This window comes from Rhinopithecus roxellana, chromosome 9 (genome assembly GCF_007565055.1).
Source record: "Rhinopithecus roxellana isolate Shanxi Qingling chromosome 9, ASM756505v1, whole genome shotgun sequence".
NCBI lineage: Eukaryota > Metazoa > Chordata > Mammalia > Primates > Cercopithecidae > Rhinopithecus > Rhinopithecus roxellana.
Genome location: NC_044557.1, coordinates 12,268,653 through 12,285,887, shown reverse-complemented (window position 1 = coordinate 12,285,887; position 17,235 = coordinate 12,268,653). Strand labels below are relative to the sequence as shown.

General features: G+C 41.1%; 1 protein-coding gene across 1 annotated transcript in view; it reads right to left on the bottom strand.

The window, feature by feature from the left end:
* PXDNL (peroxidasin like) overlaps positions 1–17,235 on the bottom strand; it is a 513,952-nt gene that overhangs the window by 84,124 nt on the left and 412,593 nt on the right. Inside the window, exon 17 of the mRNA XM_030937395.1 lies at positions 15,587–17,081. Within this exon, the coding sequence (XP_030793255.1) occupies positions 15,587–17,081 (1,495 nt within the window). The remainder of the gene's footprint in view (positions 1–15,586; positions 17,082–17,235) is intronic.

Sequence of the window (17,235 nt, the reverse complement as noted above, 5' to 3'; positions counted from 1 at the left end):
TTCCTTTTGACATGGTTTCTATTCATTCTCTTACTTAGTTATGTTAAATGCACATAGTTTAAAGTCGCTCCTATCGTTTTAATCTCCCTAAGTTCCATTTTTATTTTGTTTTGTTTTGTTGCTTTTCATTTATTCTCATCGCTGACTATCTTGCAGCTATGCATTTGCTGAAATGAATTTTAACTTGCATATGTGAGAAGGAGAGAACTTCTTGGGAGTTTCGTTTGTCATTCCCGTGATTGTCTGTATGCACTGGGTCGTAAAAGAATGCCTAGAGAGTGATTTCACATGTGCTTGTGCCAGGATTTCAGGGATTTCATGTGCCCCTGGGCTGTTTTTCATGTTAATTTATCTTCTTGTCTTTCCAGCACCATGGTGTTTGAGTAAATTCAGATTCTTTTCCTGTGTAACACAGGCTGGCATTAGAATTTCAAAAATTTTCCTGTTTTATTTTAGCCTCAGTCCCTGATGTTTACTCGAGAAACCATATTGCTGCTTCCTCTTTCCTGATGGGAAAGGATTTTCTAGTTCCCTTTATCCTTGCAGAGATGAGGCAGGATTTCAGGCTTTCTGCAGACAACTCTGTTTCAGGACTCTGACCGGGTGGATTCCATATCTCCTTACCCTGAATGGGTACTAAAACCTAAATTCTAATAACTAGGACCAATGTCTATGACTGATAATCCTGGGCCAAGACAGCACATTCATTCCTGATTTCTCTCTGGCTTTTAAGTCTCCTTGTCCTTTCTGACATGTAAGAATTGCCCTTTTTTTTTAGTTTCTTTATGTTTAAAGCCATTCTTTATAGTTTTACTTTTTGTTCAATGGTTCTATGTATTTTTTAGCAAAAAAGAAGTTTATTTTACCAAATTGATTATTTGCCAAGAAATTCTCAATCTGCCAGTGAAAAGAGGCTATTCGTCAAATGCCTTATAAAACACATCATTCTCTGTTTAATGTAGCTTTTATATCACATTTCCCCATGATGGAATAGGCAAGAAGAACAAAGAAGAGTTTTTAATATTATATATAGCACAAATGTTTACATGTTTTAATTCATTTTCAAATATTTTCAGGTAACTAAAAGTAGAAAATAAACTAATGACTTCATTGGCTATAGAAGTCATGCCCCCCACCGAAAAAAAAAAAAAAATTCTATTCTAGCTAAAAAATGTTATGAAATAACATTAATTGTTAATGAGAAAATTAGGATATAGGCCAAACTATCCAAATGTTGCATAGAACATCTGGCATTATGCAAAATGAAAGTAAATATTGACTTAATTCAGTCTTTAAAAACATTCTAAACTGATTCAAACTAGTTTTTGTCTGCCTTAGGCTCATAAGTATTTGCAAAGGAGAATATTTTAGAGCCATTTAAAAGCATTCAGTAAGTTTCCTGTGGCAACCAATGAGTAATATGCCCAGGGAAGTGGAATCTCAGATAGATCATGCAATTTGCCCAAGATCACAAAGTTAATTACTAGGAACCCAAAAAAGCACCAAGGTAGTATTTTCAGCACATTTTCCGAAATTCTCTGCCTTCTCCATATTAATTTTGGATGAAAGAAGTACAAATATTAATTCACAGATATCTTTATTACAATTTATAAAGGCTTTAAAATATTTTCTGTGAATTCTATAAATTTGCATGATAACAGTTATTGCTCTCTTCACACAAAAACATAAAGCACATTGGTTGCTTTCCCCAATTCCAGCCAAGAAGTGAAGATGTGGATTCAGGTTCTCTGAGGATCTCTATTTGTTTAATGAGGTGACAAGTCAACCTCACTAAATGGCACAAAGCACAGATTTTCAACAGCAACAGTGGTGCCATTTCTATTGTGAGGCTAGGGGAGATTGATTGGCATAAAAATTAATAACAAATTTCCTCAATTTTAATGTAAAGAGAAGATTAGAGAGTATACAAATGGGAGTATTCTCTCTTTTTTTTTGAGGTGGAGTCTCGCTCTGTCGCCCAGGCTGGAGAGCAGTGGTGCAAACTCGGCTCACTGCAAGCTGCACCTCCCGGGTTCATGCCATTCTCCTGTCTCAGTCTTCCAAGTAACTGGGACTACAGGCACCCACCACCACGCCCGGCTAATTTTTTGTATTTTTACTAGAGACGGGGTTTCACCATGTTAGCCAGGATGGTCTGGATCTCCTGACCTCGTGATCCACCCGCCTTGGCCTCCCAAAGTGCTGGGATTACAGGCGTGAGCCCCCGCGCCCGGCGGAGAGTATTCTCACTTGCAGTCATTTGAAAATCTATTTCCTGACCAAAAGAAAATACTGAGTTACACATCACTAACTATGAATTTTACTTAATTTAAAGCCAGTCTCCTGTGTTTTCATTCTGAAGTATACATTTTATGTGAATGTCATGCTGCTCTGAAAGGAAAAGGAAAGAATTGCTACCTACAGAAAGACAGGTTTCCATCTTTACTTAAAGAATGTTTTTTCTTTAATTTTCCTGAATTTTAATTTCCTAAATTTCCATAATTGGAGACCAGTGCAGATTCACTTACACATGGCAATCAGATGTGCGCATAGAGTTAACATCCAGGCACTCTGCTAAGTGCTTGACATGCTTTACATTATTTCATCTTCTCAGTAAACTGATGAGATATATACAGTGATTATCCTCATTTTAGGGATGAGAAGTATGAGCCTATGAAGAAGTACAAAAGGCTCCACAGTGAGAAGGAAATGAAGAGAGCACGTATAGCACTATGGTCTGACATCAGAGCCTTTATGCCTGTATTGCTAAGTGCTGGATTATGCTGTTTCTCACAGTCTCCTTCTGTGCTAAAGCTGAAGCAAAACAGAAAATAAAAACAAGCATTGGCAGTTGCATAATAGCAGTGCACCACCCTTCAAAGATGTGCATGGCCTAATCTTTGGAACCTGTGAATATGTCACCTTACATGGCAAAAGAGATTGTGCAGATGTGATTCACCAAAGAATATCAAGAGGGAAAGACCATTGTGCATTAACTGGGTGGGCCCAGTGTAATCACAAGAGTTCTTAAAAGTGAAAAAAGGAATAGGAGAGTGAAAAGAAGGGGCCACAGCGAAGGAGTGTGGGCAGCCTCTAGAAGCGGGAAAGATGGGGAAACAGATCCTCCCATGAAGCCTCCTGAAAGGGCACAGACCTGATTTTAGCCCAGCAAGATAAATTTCCGACTCCTGACATCTGAATTATAAGACAATAAATCTGTCTTTTTTTAAGGCATCTAGTTTATGGTAATTCATTACAGCAGTCACAGGAAATGATATAGTGGCTAAAAGCATCAACTTTGGAATCATATAGATTCAGATTAAAACCCGCAGTGTCCACTTGACAACTCCATGTCCTTCGGAAAGTTAACACCATGAGATAATGAAAGTGTTAATGGGAAGTGTGAATGTGCCCAGGGCATATACAGAAGAGATCCACCTCAAATTATTCTATTCATGTTGGAGCACGAATAATTATTTTAAAAAAATAGCACTTCATGTAATAAATTGTCTTACAAAATGAGAGGTGATGTATGTCACAAAACACTCCTTTTTATGCAACATATGCTGACCACATATGAAGAAATATTATTGCTATTAGATTAAAGCTATCCCATCCATAAAGCCTAAGAGGTTAACAAGAAAAATATGGCTTCCATTTGGGGACTTTTTTGATACAACTGTCTCATATTGAGACGAGAAAACTATAACTCTGAAGAGAAACAGAATCATTCCCAAGTCCTGAGATATATTGGAAAAACTCATCAAAGAATATCCTTCTTCAACTGTGCTTTGATTCTGCAACAGTAGGCGTAGGCAAACTGTTCTTAAAGGGTGACTAGTATACCCTTGGACTTTTCAAGCCATACAGTCTTTGTTGCAACTATTCAACTCTGCCAGGTAGTGGGACATAGAGAATATTAGGTAAATGTGTCTGGCTATGTAACAAACTGTTCACAAGAACAACAGCCAGCCTGCAGGCTGTGGTTTGCCAAACTCTGTGTTAAAGTGGCATCTTGACCTGAAGGGTGTTCACTCTACCTCTGAAGTTTTAGCACTCACAGTGCCGTTTTCTATTCTCACAACTGCCCTGGGGTACATAACCCTGGTCCTATGGCCACATAGGACTAGAAGTCTCTGCTCTGCCCAGGATCCCACAAAGGCACTTGATTGTGTATCTATTCACCTTGAAGACCCCAAGTGTAGACAGGGACTGTCCTAGACATATGGCACAATGGTCATCCCATGTCTGCCTCACATTTCACAAAGATGAGCACAGTCAGCGACCCCATGAGATACAACCTGCTCAAATGAAGGGAAAGGGTGTGTCATGGGTCTGTATTTGCTGAGTAAACTACCCAGAGGCAGAGTTCACAGGAAGCAAGTGAAGATGACTCAACAGAGCCCTAAACACAAGGGCCGCTCCCGAGATCCTAGAGAGGGCCTGCAGGGTGTTCACGCAGTCACAAGTGTGCATAAAGTGTGTGTGCATATAAGAGTCAGGCCTCCTTGACTTTGTATACACTATTCCAGATGCTGGGTGAACACACTCAACAAAAGAACTCTCAGCGGACTGGGATGGGGCTCAATAAATTCAGAACTATCACCTGCTCACTCACCCTCCAGAGATCATCAATGCAGGTATGGTGTTCAATTCACCTGTGCTGCCTCTCCCTCAAATTCTGTTTTATAACAGTGACTTAATAAATGTATGTAAAATGTAGATATCAGTGCATTCAATGCAGGAAGAAAGGTAAGTCATTGTAAAAGAAAATATTTTTTAAAAATGATTTACTGAGTTAGAGAGATTGAAAAAAAAGGGAATTCAAATTATGAGACAAAAGAAACAACCAAGATTTTCTAAGTATACATTGAATTGAAAAATAAAGGGTGAAACTGTGAAAGAGAGGATCTAGAAAGATTAAAAGACGATATAATTTGGTTTCAGAGAGGATACGAAATGTCACAAAGGAACTGAAAAAGCAGTAGAAAACATGACATTGAGAAGAGATATATAGAAAAACAGAAAATAAATGGCTATGTTCCTTCTTGCTTGCTTGCTTTTGTTTTGGCAGAGAATAAAAGAGCTTTTCAAAACTTTAAAAAATCTATTATTGTCTAATGAGACCCATACTTAACTCCAATTTACTCTCAGGGCAGTTAGCCCACCACCCCCGACTCTGCCAGCAGAATGCCACTGAGTAATGGGACTGTCACAGGACAATCCCACAGCTCCCCACTGCTCCTTTCTTGTTTTTCTAAGGGAAGATTATCTAAGACTATAGCTAATTTATGGCTACCTATGCCTCTCTTGCTACAGGTACTGACACTAATGGATCTTAGCTGCACTTGGCTGAGAAATAAATGGGTTCTATAGACCAGCAATAAATACAGCTACAGCAGGGAACACAGCTTCAGCAGCCCACCTATGCCTGCGAGAAGAAAGGGATGGACTAGACAGGAAATGGGAATTTGACTGCAGGATTCATGTGCGTATGATGTGTGATTGGGATGATGGCTAAGCTGAGTTTCTTCTCTTTCCATACGCCAAAGCCATATGCCTGGTTGCAAGCCTCTGGCTGCAGGCACCATGTATGCTGCTGGATGGGGTAGTGCAGCACAGGGACCTGTGAAGACCCACTGTCCCCAGAGGCCTTCCCGACAGGAGTGCAGAGCACTTGTGACTCCACATGACTCAGCAATGACTGTGGCCTGAGAGTTCCTGGCTGCACAGAAACGTCAATCTGGGATTAAAAAATAAACAGGCCGGGTGTGGTGACTCAGGCCTGTAATTCCAGCACTTTGGGAGGCCGAGGCAGGTGGATCACCTGAGGTCGGGAGTTTGAGATCAGCCTGACCAACATGGAAAAACCCTGTCTCTACTAAAAATATAAAAATTAGCTGGCATGGTGGTGCATGCCTGTAATCCCAGATACTCAGGAGGCTGAGGCAGGAGAATCGCTTGAACGTGGGAGGTGGAGGTTGAGGTGAGCCGAGATTGCACAATTGCATTCCAGCCTGGGTGAAAAGAATGAAACTCCATCTCAAAAATAATGGTAATAATAATAATAAACAAATAAACCATTCATACTGTAGTCCAGATATTCTTTCCAATCAGCCCTGCCGTAAGATCTTGTGTTGGAAGCAATTTTCAAGCTTTTCCTCATGGAAGGAAAAAAAGGACTTACTCATATTTTTAGCCTCTAAACAGTCACTTTGCACTTGAAACCTGCAAACTTATTTGCTATACTTTATTTTTGAATATTTTGATCGCTGTCTCTGCCATAGCCACTCAACTGTGGTCTTCACACAATTGTCATGTATGAACCTATATATATTAGGTCTGATACAAAACCAAAATTGTTATTAAGGGTTTGGGCAGATACATAAAAAGTTGAATACATTTTAGTTTACTACTGTTCTTAAAGTGATTATCAGCTGGGGACCATTCTTGTACAGCAAGTCCTTATGAAATAAAATATAAGCATGCCTGCTAACAATTCCAATTTTAGTTCCTTAGCTAGAAATGGGTTTTGAATCAGTTCTAATGTTTATATTCATGTTACAGTTATGACCAAATTATACTATTACTTTTAAAGATTTTGGAACTGTTGTTTAAATTTCTGGTTTGCTATTTAGATATGTTAAAAATGCAAATTGTTTACATAGTTCAAATACCTAATCTAAGGCCACAGGAAATACAACGCCTCAAAAACAAAAACTAAACCAACAAAACTTATGAGCTCCATTAATCCTTCTGCTTGTTTACCAAATACTAAGAATCAGGCATTGTTAGACACTTAAGGAGATAAGCCACACTCCTCCAGAATGTTCACATTTTAATATGGAAGCTGCATACGTAAATAGTTGCAATGTACTATAACTATTTTAATATTAATAGGTGCAAAGTTCTGTGATGTCACCAATGAAAAAATAGCTCTGCAGGGTTAACATTATTAGGTGCCATAGAAAGGAAGAAATTCATTGCAGGAGGATGTAAAGAGAGCTGCTGTGAACACTCAGGTCTAAGTAGGGAGAGGCCTAAAATACATAGTTAATTACGGTAAAAGATTTTTCATTTGAACAATTGCACAGGAGCTAAAATTTCAGGGGAAGAAATACAATTTAGAACGAATGTAAACTTGTTTCTGGCTATGGTGTGATGGAAAGGAGACTAGTTTTCCCATTATAAACGATCACAATCTCAGACTGAGGAGCCTGAGAAGAGGGAAACTCATGACAATGGCCTCAGTTTCTGTCTGGGAGAAATTTCCCACACACCGTACAGCACACTAGAATCCCAGCACAGCAAGGTGCAGCTGCACTCAAGAGGCTGCCATCCCAGTTCCAGAAAGCTGAAGCAGCTGGGAACAGATGGCGGGGCCTGCAGTGGGGAGGGGGCAGACATTTACCTTGGGGCCCCCACAGTCCTGGGGATGGCTGGCTGACACCTGAGCAAGAGGAACTGCATGGGGTATACGCAGGGCAACTGCTGCAGAAGGTTGAATCAGAACATGGTGATGGCTGTAACACCTTAGTAACACCCAGAGAGCAGTCAGACAGCAGTTTGCCAAGTCTCCGAGTCTTAACAGAATAACTTCTATCCTTATAAGGATAAATTCTACTCAACAGAGCTGAAAACCAAGCCCTGCCAAGATTAGCATGGCCAACAGCATTTGGAAGTTCAGCCATCACACGTCAGCGAAGCTTAGGAGACATTCATGGGGTTTCTACATTTCCACCCAAATGAAGCATGACACCTATGCAAATATAAGACAGAATCACAGTAATTGATATGCACTTAGAAATTTCAAGACAGAGAAAGAAGCAAAATTGGAATTCACACTTAGGAAAGTAATGAACCCCTGAATGATGGCTGTAATGTTTAATTTATCAGAAAAGGACATTAAAGTCACTATTATACATGTATTTAACAAATTAAAGAAAGTATGCTCTTATTGAATTAACATTTAAACAAATATAAAAAGAAAATTAAGAATCATAAAAAAGGTAAATTCTAGAACTAGTACAATATTCAAAATGAAAATTTCAGTTGATATATGTAAAAGGAGATTGAAGATGACAGTAGAAAGTCTGTGAACTAGCAGGAAAAATCAATAGAATATTTCCAACCAGAAGAACAGACAGGAGAAAAAAATTAAGCAAATATAAAGTCTTCTACACTGTCAGTGGGAGTGAATAATATTACAACCGCTTTGGGTAACAATTTGGCAGTTTCTTATAAAGTTAAACACAGAGTTACTAAGTGACCTAGAAATTATACTGTTAGGTTTTTTATTCAAGAGAAATGGAATCATAGGCCCACAAAACGACTTGCATATGAGCGTTCATCGCAGAGTTATTCAGAAGCGATAAAATGGCTTCTGAATGGCCACTTCAAATAGAAGATTAAACAAATATTTGTATATTCATACAAACAATACCACTCACAATGAACAAAATATATGATCTACAGGTATACTTCACAATATGGGTGAACTTCAAAAAATCCCAAGCAAAATAATCCTAAAACAATACATACGGTATGATTCAATTTATGTAAAGTTATAGAAGAGACAAAATGAACATACAGTGAGAGAATTCCAATATGTGGTTGCTGGGAAGGGTCTGGGTGAGAAGACAGACTGCAAAGACCATGAGCTATGCTTCTGGAATGATGACAATGCTCTTTGTCTTCACTGGGGTAATGATTACAGAGGTATGAATATTGTTCAAAGGCATCAAACTATACACTTAAAATGTGTGCATTGTACCACATGCCACTTTTGATAAATGATGTTAATTGAAAATTTTAGTTTAGTTTAGACAGATTTTGGTGATTTAAAGGCAAAATGCATTAAATTGCATTCAGATGTATACTCTGTTGGTAAAATAGAATTTAGAAGTGAAATAAAGCATAAAGTTTTCTATGAAGTATTTGCTATGATTTCATACAGTATATAATGAGGAACAACTGAATATCTTCATTTCTGTAAGTGTTAAATTTTGGTAACACAATGGTAAAGATTTCTTCAGTTGAATTTTTATAATTGTAAAATAATCTATCATAGTACTACACAATTTTCAAAGGCAGGAATAAAAAGTAGATTCTCAAAGTGAAGAAGTTACATACAGATTGTGAGTATCTCTTATCCAGCTTGGGATCAGCAATGTTTCAGATTTGGAATCTTTTTGGATTTGGGAATATTTGCACATACATAAATGAGATATCACAGGAATGGAATCCAACTCTAAACACCAAATTCATTTATGTTTCACATATACCTTAAAAGATATATTTCAGCTGAAGGGGGTTGTGAAAGTCTTTTTTCCCTTGGGGATGCTTTTGTGCACCTCTTTTAACTGAAGCTGGTCATATGAGTTCGGGATGGAATTTTCCACTTGTGGCATCATGACAGTACTCAAACATTTTTGCTTTTGGATTTTTGAGCATTTGAGGAATTTTGAATTTTTGAATTAGTGGTGCTCAACCTGTATATATTTATAACTTCTAAAACACAATTACTAAGACTCACCACTGTCTACACAACTGATGTTAAATTAATGTCACATTTTAAGGCTTTAAATTATTTTGCATTCTGTTTTTGCTAGACAAACAGAACTGCATGCCTTCTAAGAAATGGACCTTTGGGGATAACTGACTGACAATCTTATTTTTAATTGGCCTCTTGTCACTTTTTATTTGCTCAGGCATGTGTGTCTTCTGTGTTGTAGGGCTATAGTGTTGACAGAATGAGTTTTGATTGGTTAAGTGTGTGCATTTTTAACTTTTTGAAATTGGGGTTAAGGTCATGTAAGAATCAAACATGTGATGTTCTCTGTTGTAACTTCTCCTTCTTTTGTATAAAAGATTATAATACATCATAGTTCATTGATGCCAATTAATAGTTGATGAAAAAATAAATTGGTAAGAATAAGTGTAAAAATCTAGTTTTCACCTAAGAACATTTCTCTTGTCAAAGGTGTTCAAGCAAAGAATAATTTTCCAATCAAAGGCCCTTGGAAAATTAAAATGAATCTCACCCAAGCAAGTCCCACTTTCCCTAATGAAATATCTAGAGAGTGGCTGCTTTGTGCTAGTACCTGGGCTGAGCTCCAGGGATTCAAAGATAAATTAGACAATGTATCTGCTACCAAGGAGTACATACTCTTGGAACTTGTCATTCAATTAATATGTTCTCTAGAAAAGCAGAAATACTGTACAATGAAAATGACCAGGGATGGCAAGGCTCTAAAACTGGCATTTAGAGTCAAACAACAAGACTTGGTATAATTGTATAATATAATATCCTTATAAAAGTATTGTTTAGAAAAAAATGTGATACTTAAGACTCTTGTGCTAGCTATATCATAAAAGACTATAAACCTGTGAGTAGGAGAGAGCCATCATCAGTGCACCATATGCATAAATTGGGAGATAGGAGAGCTGAGGGAGAAAGGAAGAAAACGCTGAACAGAAAGAAGCAGAGACTAGAGATGAAGACAAGACGCTGGTCCTCCAGAGGTTTAAGCAGCTCAGGACCCTCCTGTGACGTAAAGAACAAAGTCATTGCCTCCAAAAGGGATAGGAGAAAAGGTTTGGTCCTTGACTAAGAGTGCATGGTAGTCGCAAATCTGCGGGCTGCTTTTTGGCCGAGGGAGCAGCCATTTGAAGGCATATGGGAGAGAAGCACCCTTTTCCTATGTCTGAGATGCCAGCAAGGAAGGGATACTATATCAGTGAAGGAATAGGGGGCGTCCAGGAATCTGTGAGTCCTCTGAAAATACACACAGAATGTGGGGACTATTTTTCCATCTTTGCTGTATCTTCCTGCAAAAGAAGTTTCATAGATTCTACTAGATTTATGAGATGGTCTTATGTGAAATGGTCAACAATCACTGTTTTACAGCAATTAAAGTTGCTCCTGGGCCTACTAAATACTCAGGAAAGGTGAGGGGGTAGTGCCGATGCAAGGCTTTTTAAGGCTGGCATGAATGTAAAAGTTGATAAACATTTAGCAGAGGAATGACAGCTGAACATGCAGAAGAAGGAAAAGTCAAGCCCACGGGAAAGGGGCGACCTTTCCTGGCACAGGAAGACAAAGACAGACAATGCAAGTTTTGGGGAAGGAATCACGCGGTTTGACTTCCTGAAACCCAGGAGTGGAAAGAGGGAAGAAATTAAAAATTTTTTTTGTTAATTTGTCTGTTCATTTTTAATATTATCAAGTGAAGCTATCATAACATAGGTACATATACAGAATATAAGTTACTTAATTGGTGAAATATGATCTATTTTTTTAAAGAGCTGAGGCAGGGCTGGGCATGGTAGCTCACATCTGTAATCCCAGTACTTTGGGAGGCTGAGGCGAGTGGATCACATGTGGTCAGGAGTTCGAGACTGACCTGGGTAACATGGCGAGACCCATTCTCTACTAAATATACAAAATTAACCAGGCCTGGTGGCACGCGTCTGTAATCCCAGCTACTCGGGAGGCTGAGGCAGGAGAATCACTTGAATCTTGGAGGTGGAGGTTGCAGCAAACCGAGATCGCACCACTGCACTCCTGCCTAGGTGACAGAGCAAGACTCCGTCTCAAGGAAAAAAAAAAAAAAAAAGCCGAGGCAGTTACACATTTTTGTGATTATGAGTGACAAATAAAGTAAATAAAGTTATACTTACTCAAAACCAAAAGTAACCATATCCACAAAAAAATCACATACAGTATTATGTTTTCAAAAGAAGATTAAAAAATAGCTTAAAAATGGCCTCTCTGGGAACTTGCGTTCACAATTCAGTGGATAACTGATCTTCACCTTCTGCTCATTACATGTTTTAGGAAGAATAAAAAGAAACAGTGTGATTCTTGAGAGCAAGAATACTCTATGAAAAGAAAATAATCCATTTTCATATGATCCTGGAATAAAACAAGCTCTTTAAAAAATAAAACACTTTCGACCAAGAAAACAAAATGAAAAAAAGATTTCCTGAGCTCTTGGTACTGAAGGAGGCAGGATGTTTGTACATGTCCCAAATCCTACTGGCAAATGCTGTGCTCTGTGGATCTCAGAGCAGTGAACTCAGAGTAGATGCTAAGGAACCCCACCCAGCCCCCGCCCGTCTCACCCGGAACTCCTCTGCTGTCCTCTCCTCTAGAGGGCAGTGTTCCATGTACAATTCCACTTAGAAAAAAGTGTCAGTTTCCCTGGTGCGTCTTAATGTTATGGGGGTGAGATGAGTCCGATGCTAATTCTAGGATTAGACTCCTTGGTGCAGCAAGACCCATGGCGTTTCATGTCTCACACATATCACAGGGGCCCTGGTGCCAGTCTTGACCCTACTTCTCATGTATCTCAAATGTCCTTGGCACTCACAGTCAAGTCTTTCAGAGACAGCTGCCATCTGCTTTGGGATTGGGTTTCCGCACTGCTATGATCTAAATGTGTCTCCCCCAGATTCAAATGTGGAAGCTTCATCTCCGATGTAATGGTATTGACAAGTGGGGCCTTAGGAGATCAGGTCATGAGGGTGGAGCCCTCATGAAAGTTATTAATGAATTAGAAAAGAGGCTTCACATCACATTTGCTCCTTTTGTCTTCCCTCCACTCAGCCACGTGAAGATACAGGGCTCAAGGCACATCTTAGAGGCAGAGACAAGGGCCCCCACCCAGTGGACTGAAGTGATTTAAAAACAAAGTCCTAAAACCACACTTGTAAATTGATACAAAAAGGAAAAGAAGTAATAGGATAAAGAAATACTATGTAAATTAAACTACTTAAAGCTATTCATCTTCAGCACTCCTGAGAAATTGCAATCTACAGAATTGAGGACTAACACTGTAAAAAACATTCCAATTTATTTATCTTGCACTCATAGTTGAATGAGTGTATGTTTCATATTTTACAAATTTGCCGTGAATGAAAGAGGAAAGTCAGGCATCTGTAACGGTCTAAGCAAAAAGCATCTGGCTTCTGCTGACTTCTGGCAACCCACCCATGCCAGTCAGCAATGCTCTCCTCCTCCTGCTGATCCCAAGCACCAGGCTGCACAGAGTTCCACTAGTTCAAACATTCTCCCAGGCAAGGATAACGACTCAACGTTTAGGCTGCATAGACTCTTGGGGCTAATATCCCATATGCATGAAAGGAACAAATAGAAATGCCACTGAGTGAATGCTCAGTGCAGTCTCCCCAGTTGCTGTCCGTCTGAAAGGGCACTCATACTTCACATCAGCCACTGCAAGGATGGACAGTGGCTGGCAGTGGAGGCTAATACAGCTAACACTAGAACCACATGATTTAGGAGGAATTTGGGACAGGAAATTTGTAAGAAGAAACATTCCGGGTATTCTAATTTGTGGTGAATTTACAAGTTAGCTGCCAATTGAGAAGTGGGACTCAATTGCACAAAACATCATACTCCTAGCTTTTTCCAATCCAGATAATCTATCCACAGGAAACAGTTAAAATTCTGATAGGATTGCATACATGGCCACAAGCCTATCTGTGCCATCTTTGAGCTTCTCCTGGACGACTCTAGTAGCTGTGGGATTCCTGGCTGCTATGCTAGCCTCTCCTTACAACGCACCTTCCAGATGTCTGCCAGTTACTGTGTCAGGGAAGAGTCTCTCTTCAGGTCACTTTCCTGCTTTAGAGTTAAATATGGAGTGAAGATCAGATTCCCTTGCATGGCGCACAGCCTCTTTAAAACCTGTCCCCTATTACCTTTTTGTTCTCTCCTTCTGACACTCAACCCCACGCCTTCCTGCTTCCAGTCCCTCACCCCAGATGCCACCTGCTGTTCCCCATCATCTAGCCTCTTACACCGAAACTTCTAAGACCAGATCAAATGGCATCTCTTATCAGTGGCTTGCTGTGAGCCTTCCATTTCTCACAGCTGTGTGCTCACAGCATTTAATCGCGACTTCTACCAAGCCCTTTCCATACTGATCACAGCAGCTCCCTGGTTCCCCCCACATGCCATCAGGCTTTCCCTGTGTGGATGCTGTTTCAGTCATCTTGGCTCCCATGCCTACAACAGGGCTGGATCTGAGCAGATGTGCAATATCATAATGCCCCTGACAACTGAAATTATCATGTTATAATAAAACATCTACAGCTAACATTTATTGATTGCCTATAATGCAGGAGGAATGGGGCCAAGTATCTGATGCATTTTATGTAATTTAATCTTTAAACAATTCTGAGAAGGTGCTACTTTCTCATTTTATAAGTATCCTGAGATTGAAAACTGTTTACTTTTCACAGGCTCTCGGTACTGTTGGGTGGTAGAACAGAGATTTAAACCAGGTCTTCGTGAATCCAAATCAATGTCCTTTCCAAAAGAAATGTGCAAATTCAATCTGCAGGTTACTTTGATTTCTTTTAAATACATTACACATTTTCACAGTTTGATATTCCACATATGTGACAAATTCTATTGGCATAGAAGTATTTATAGCCTTGGTTTTGCAAAGAAAGGCCTAATCTTGGCAATTGGCTACAGAACTTATAATTTTAAACTTCTTTGAAAGATTTTACACAAAAAAACTTAAAATATTAATAAATATTAGTCTCCTATATTTAACCTACTGCAGACAAAAGTTCTTTAAGAAACTTTAAAAAATATATATTTTTAAAGGAGGAAGGTTGGTGAGCATGAGAAACAGCTGAATCTCATTCCTGGAAATGTATACTTGTGGTTTTAATGGAACTTCAAATCCCGTATATAGAAAAAGTAACAGTAATACTTTAATGAAAGACATTAAGGATGCAGTGAAAAAGCTCCAACTTAAATTCCGACCATGAAGTTAGAACTATCACAAAAAATAATTTGTTTTTATTGTCACTACTTTTCTCTCCCTAAGAAGGCCTATGTGATGGGCCAGTTTATTTTATGAATTTATATCAGAATGTATGGCCTCATATCAACAAAAGGGGCTTGCTTGGATTACCACAGGACATAAATGGGCTAGATATGCTTGCCTCTCCTCTCCTAACTGAAATGCAAGTTAATAGGAGGTAGCAATATTTGCATTTCCAAGGAGGTGGATAGAAAAAGAAACAGAAAGGGGGATTTCAGCTTCTGGTGAATACTTCCTTTAATATTAAACCTCTAGCCGGGCGCGGTGGCTCAAGCCTGTAATCCCAGCACTTTGGGAGGCCGAGACGGGCGAATCAAAAGGTCAGGAGATCGAGACCATCCTGGCTAGCACAGTGAAACCCCGTCTCTACTAAAAAAAATACAAAAAAAAAAAAAAAAAAAAACTAGCCAGGCGAGGTGGCGGGCGCCTGTAGTCCCAGCTACTTGGGAGGCTGAGGCAGGAGAATGGCGTGAACCCGGGAGGCGGAGCTTGCAGTGAGCCGAGATCCCGCCACTGCACTCCAGCCTGGGCGACAGAGGGAGACTCCGTCTCAACCAAAAAAAAAAAAAAAAAAAAAAAAAAAATTAAACCTCTCCAACAACAACAAGTACTAAAAGCTCTGCAACACCCCCAGGGAACCAAATTCAACCACACAAAATGACCTTTAACACTTTTACCTCTCCTAAGAAATGTTTAAATCCAAGCAACATTTGCATACTTACTTTCTCAGTTTTTGTCTAATCTCTGAATCTTTAATTTCGTTTTGAAGATCCTCAAAGTTCTTAACTGAAGTCAAATTACAGAAAACTCTGAAGTCAACATATGGTGGGATCCCGTGGTCTCTACCCCTTTGAATGATGGTGGCAGCCGAGTCCACTGCTGCAGAATAAGCCTCGGAGAAGAGCCTCTGGGTCAGCTCAAGACTTAGAAGGTAGGAGGGTGCCCGCCATTTAGCAGCCACGCCAAACAGCCCCCGCAGGACCGGGTCTATCCCACCTTCCTTAATTATTCTGGATGGTGAAAAGAGCGCTTTATTGAATGGAAGGTGGCCTTCGGAAATTTCACCTAAGGTGTCATTCAGTCGGTAAAGAATAGGATTGATTAATATGTGGCCAAATCTAAAGGCTGCAGTAGCAAAAGAGTTAATGATGCCCGCATTCACGTTGGGGTTGTAGCCCCGGTAATCCCTCAGCATCCTAGTGCCAGGGTCCCCCAGAACCTTAGGCAGCCAGTGGCTGTAGGTGATGTGCTGCAGCTCTGCACCTACGATCTTCCTGGCTTCCTGGTAAACCGTGTCTCCGTCCCAGTGGGGGTTTAGGGCGGACAGCTCCGTGGCCACCCTGTTGTGTTCCCGGAACCACAGGGTGTGCATGGCGGTCAGAGCCAGATGCTCGTTGACCCGGTGGTCCCCGGCCAGGAAACAGGGGCTGTCCTGCTCCTGTCGCTCGCACCCAGTGGGTGGGTCTGTAGAAAAGGGCAGTAAGTGCTTTCCCGAAGGAGGCCAAGGCAAGCCTGTCCTCAGGAGTCCCCGAGGCACCGAAGGGTCTCTGAGAGCCTGGGATTCCCGCTCCGAGCTCCCGTAAACATTGGAGCCATCGATGTAGGCTGTTTGCTGGTTGATCTGCTCTCGTGCATAGACTGAACCCACCTTCGCGGAGGGTCGGCCACTGGCACACGCGGGGCTGGAGCGCGCGAAGAGCATGCAGGGCGCGTGGGTCCCCCGGGGGTTGGCGTGCCGGGTGTTCATGGGGAAGCACGGAGGGTCGTTGGTGCAGACGGAGCTGCAAGGCAGCCCATCCAAAAAGCGGGCTGTGCTCAGCGCGGGCACTGTGTGGTCCAAGTCGTGCTCTAGAAACCAGCCCCAGTGCATAAGCATACGTGTGTAGCTGTGGTCAGGGGTGACGGCCGCCGCGCGCGCCCACACTGTAGCGACCAGCCGGGGCGACGGGAGGGGCTGGCGGGAGCCCACGGGAAGGCCGAGCCCGCGGGGCGAGCGGATGCCGTCCTGGTAGGCGGGTTGCAGCAGGCGCGCGAAGGCGGTCAGCGCAGCGCCCCACGTGGGCTGCTGCAGGTTGTTGCACGTGCCGTCGTGGGCGCGGTACTTTCCGTGGAAACATGGGTGGGAGCAGTTTGGCAGAGGCCTGCGAGCTGTGCATCCAGATAAACTGGCGATGAGGCCGAGGGAGCGCGGGGACACCAAGTCATTATACCGGAATTCTGAAAGACAAGTGGCAAAGGCCATGAGAAGAGCAGGCCTAGGAGGGCGCGGGTAATTTGGAACTCCAGGTGCTGCGGGAACACCCCGCCCGCCCTGGGTGGACAGAGGCCCCTCTTACTTCTAACAACATTTCGTTAGGTCACAACAAAAGGG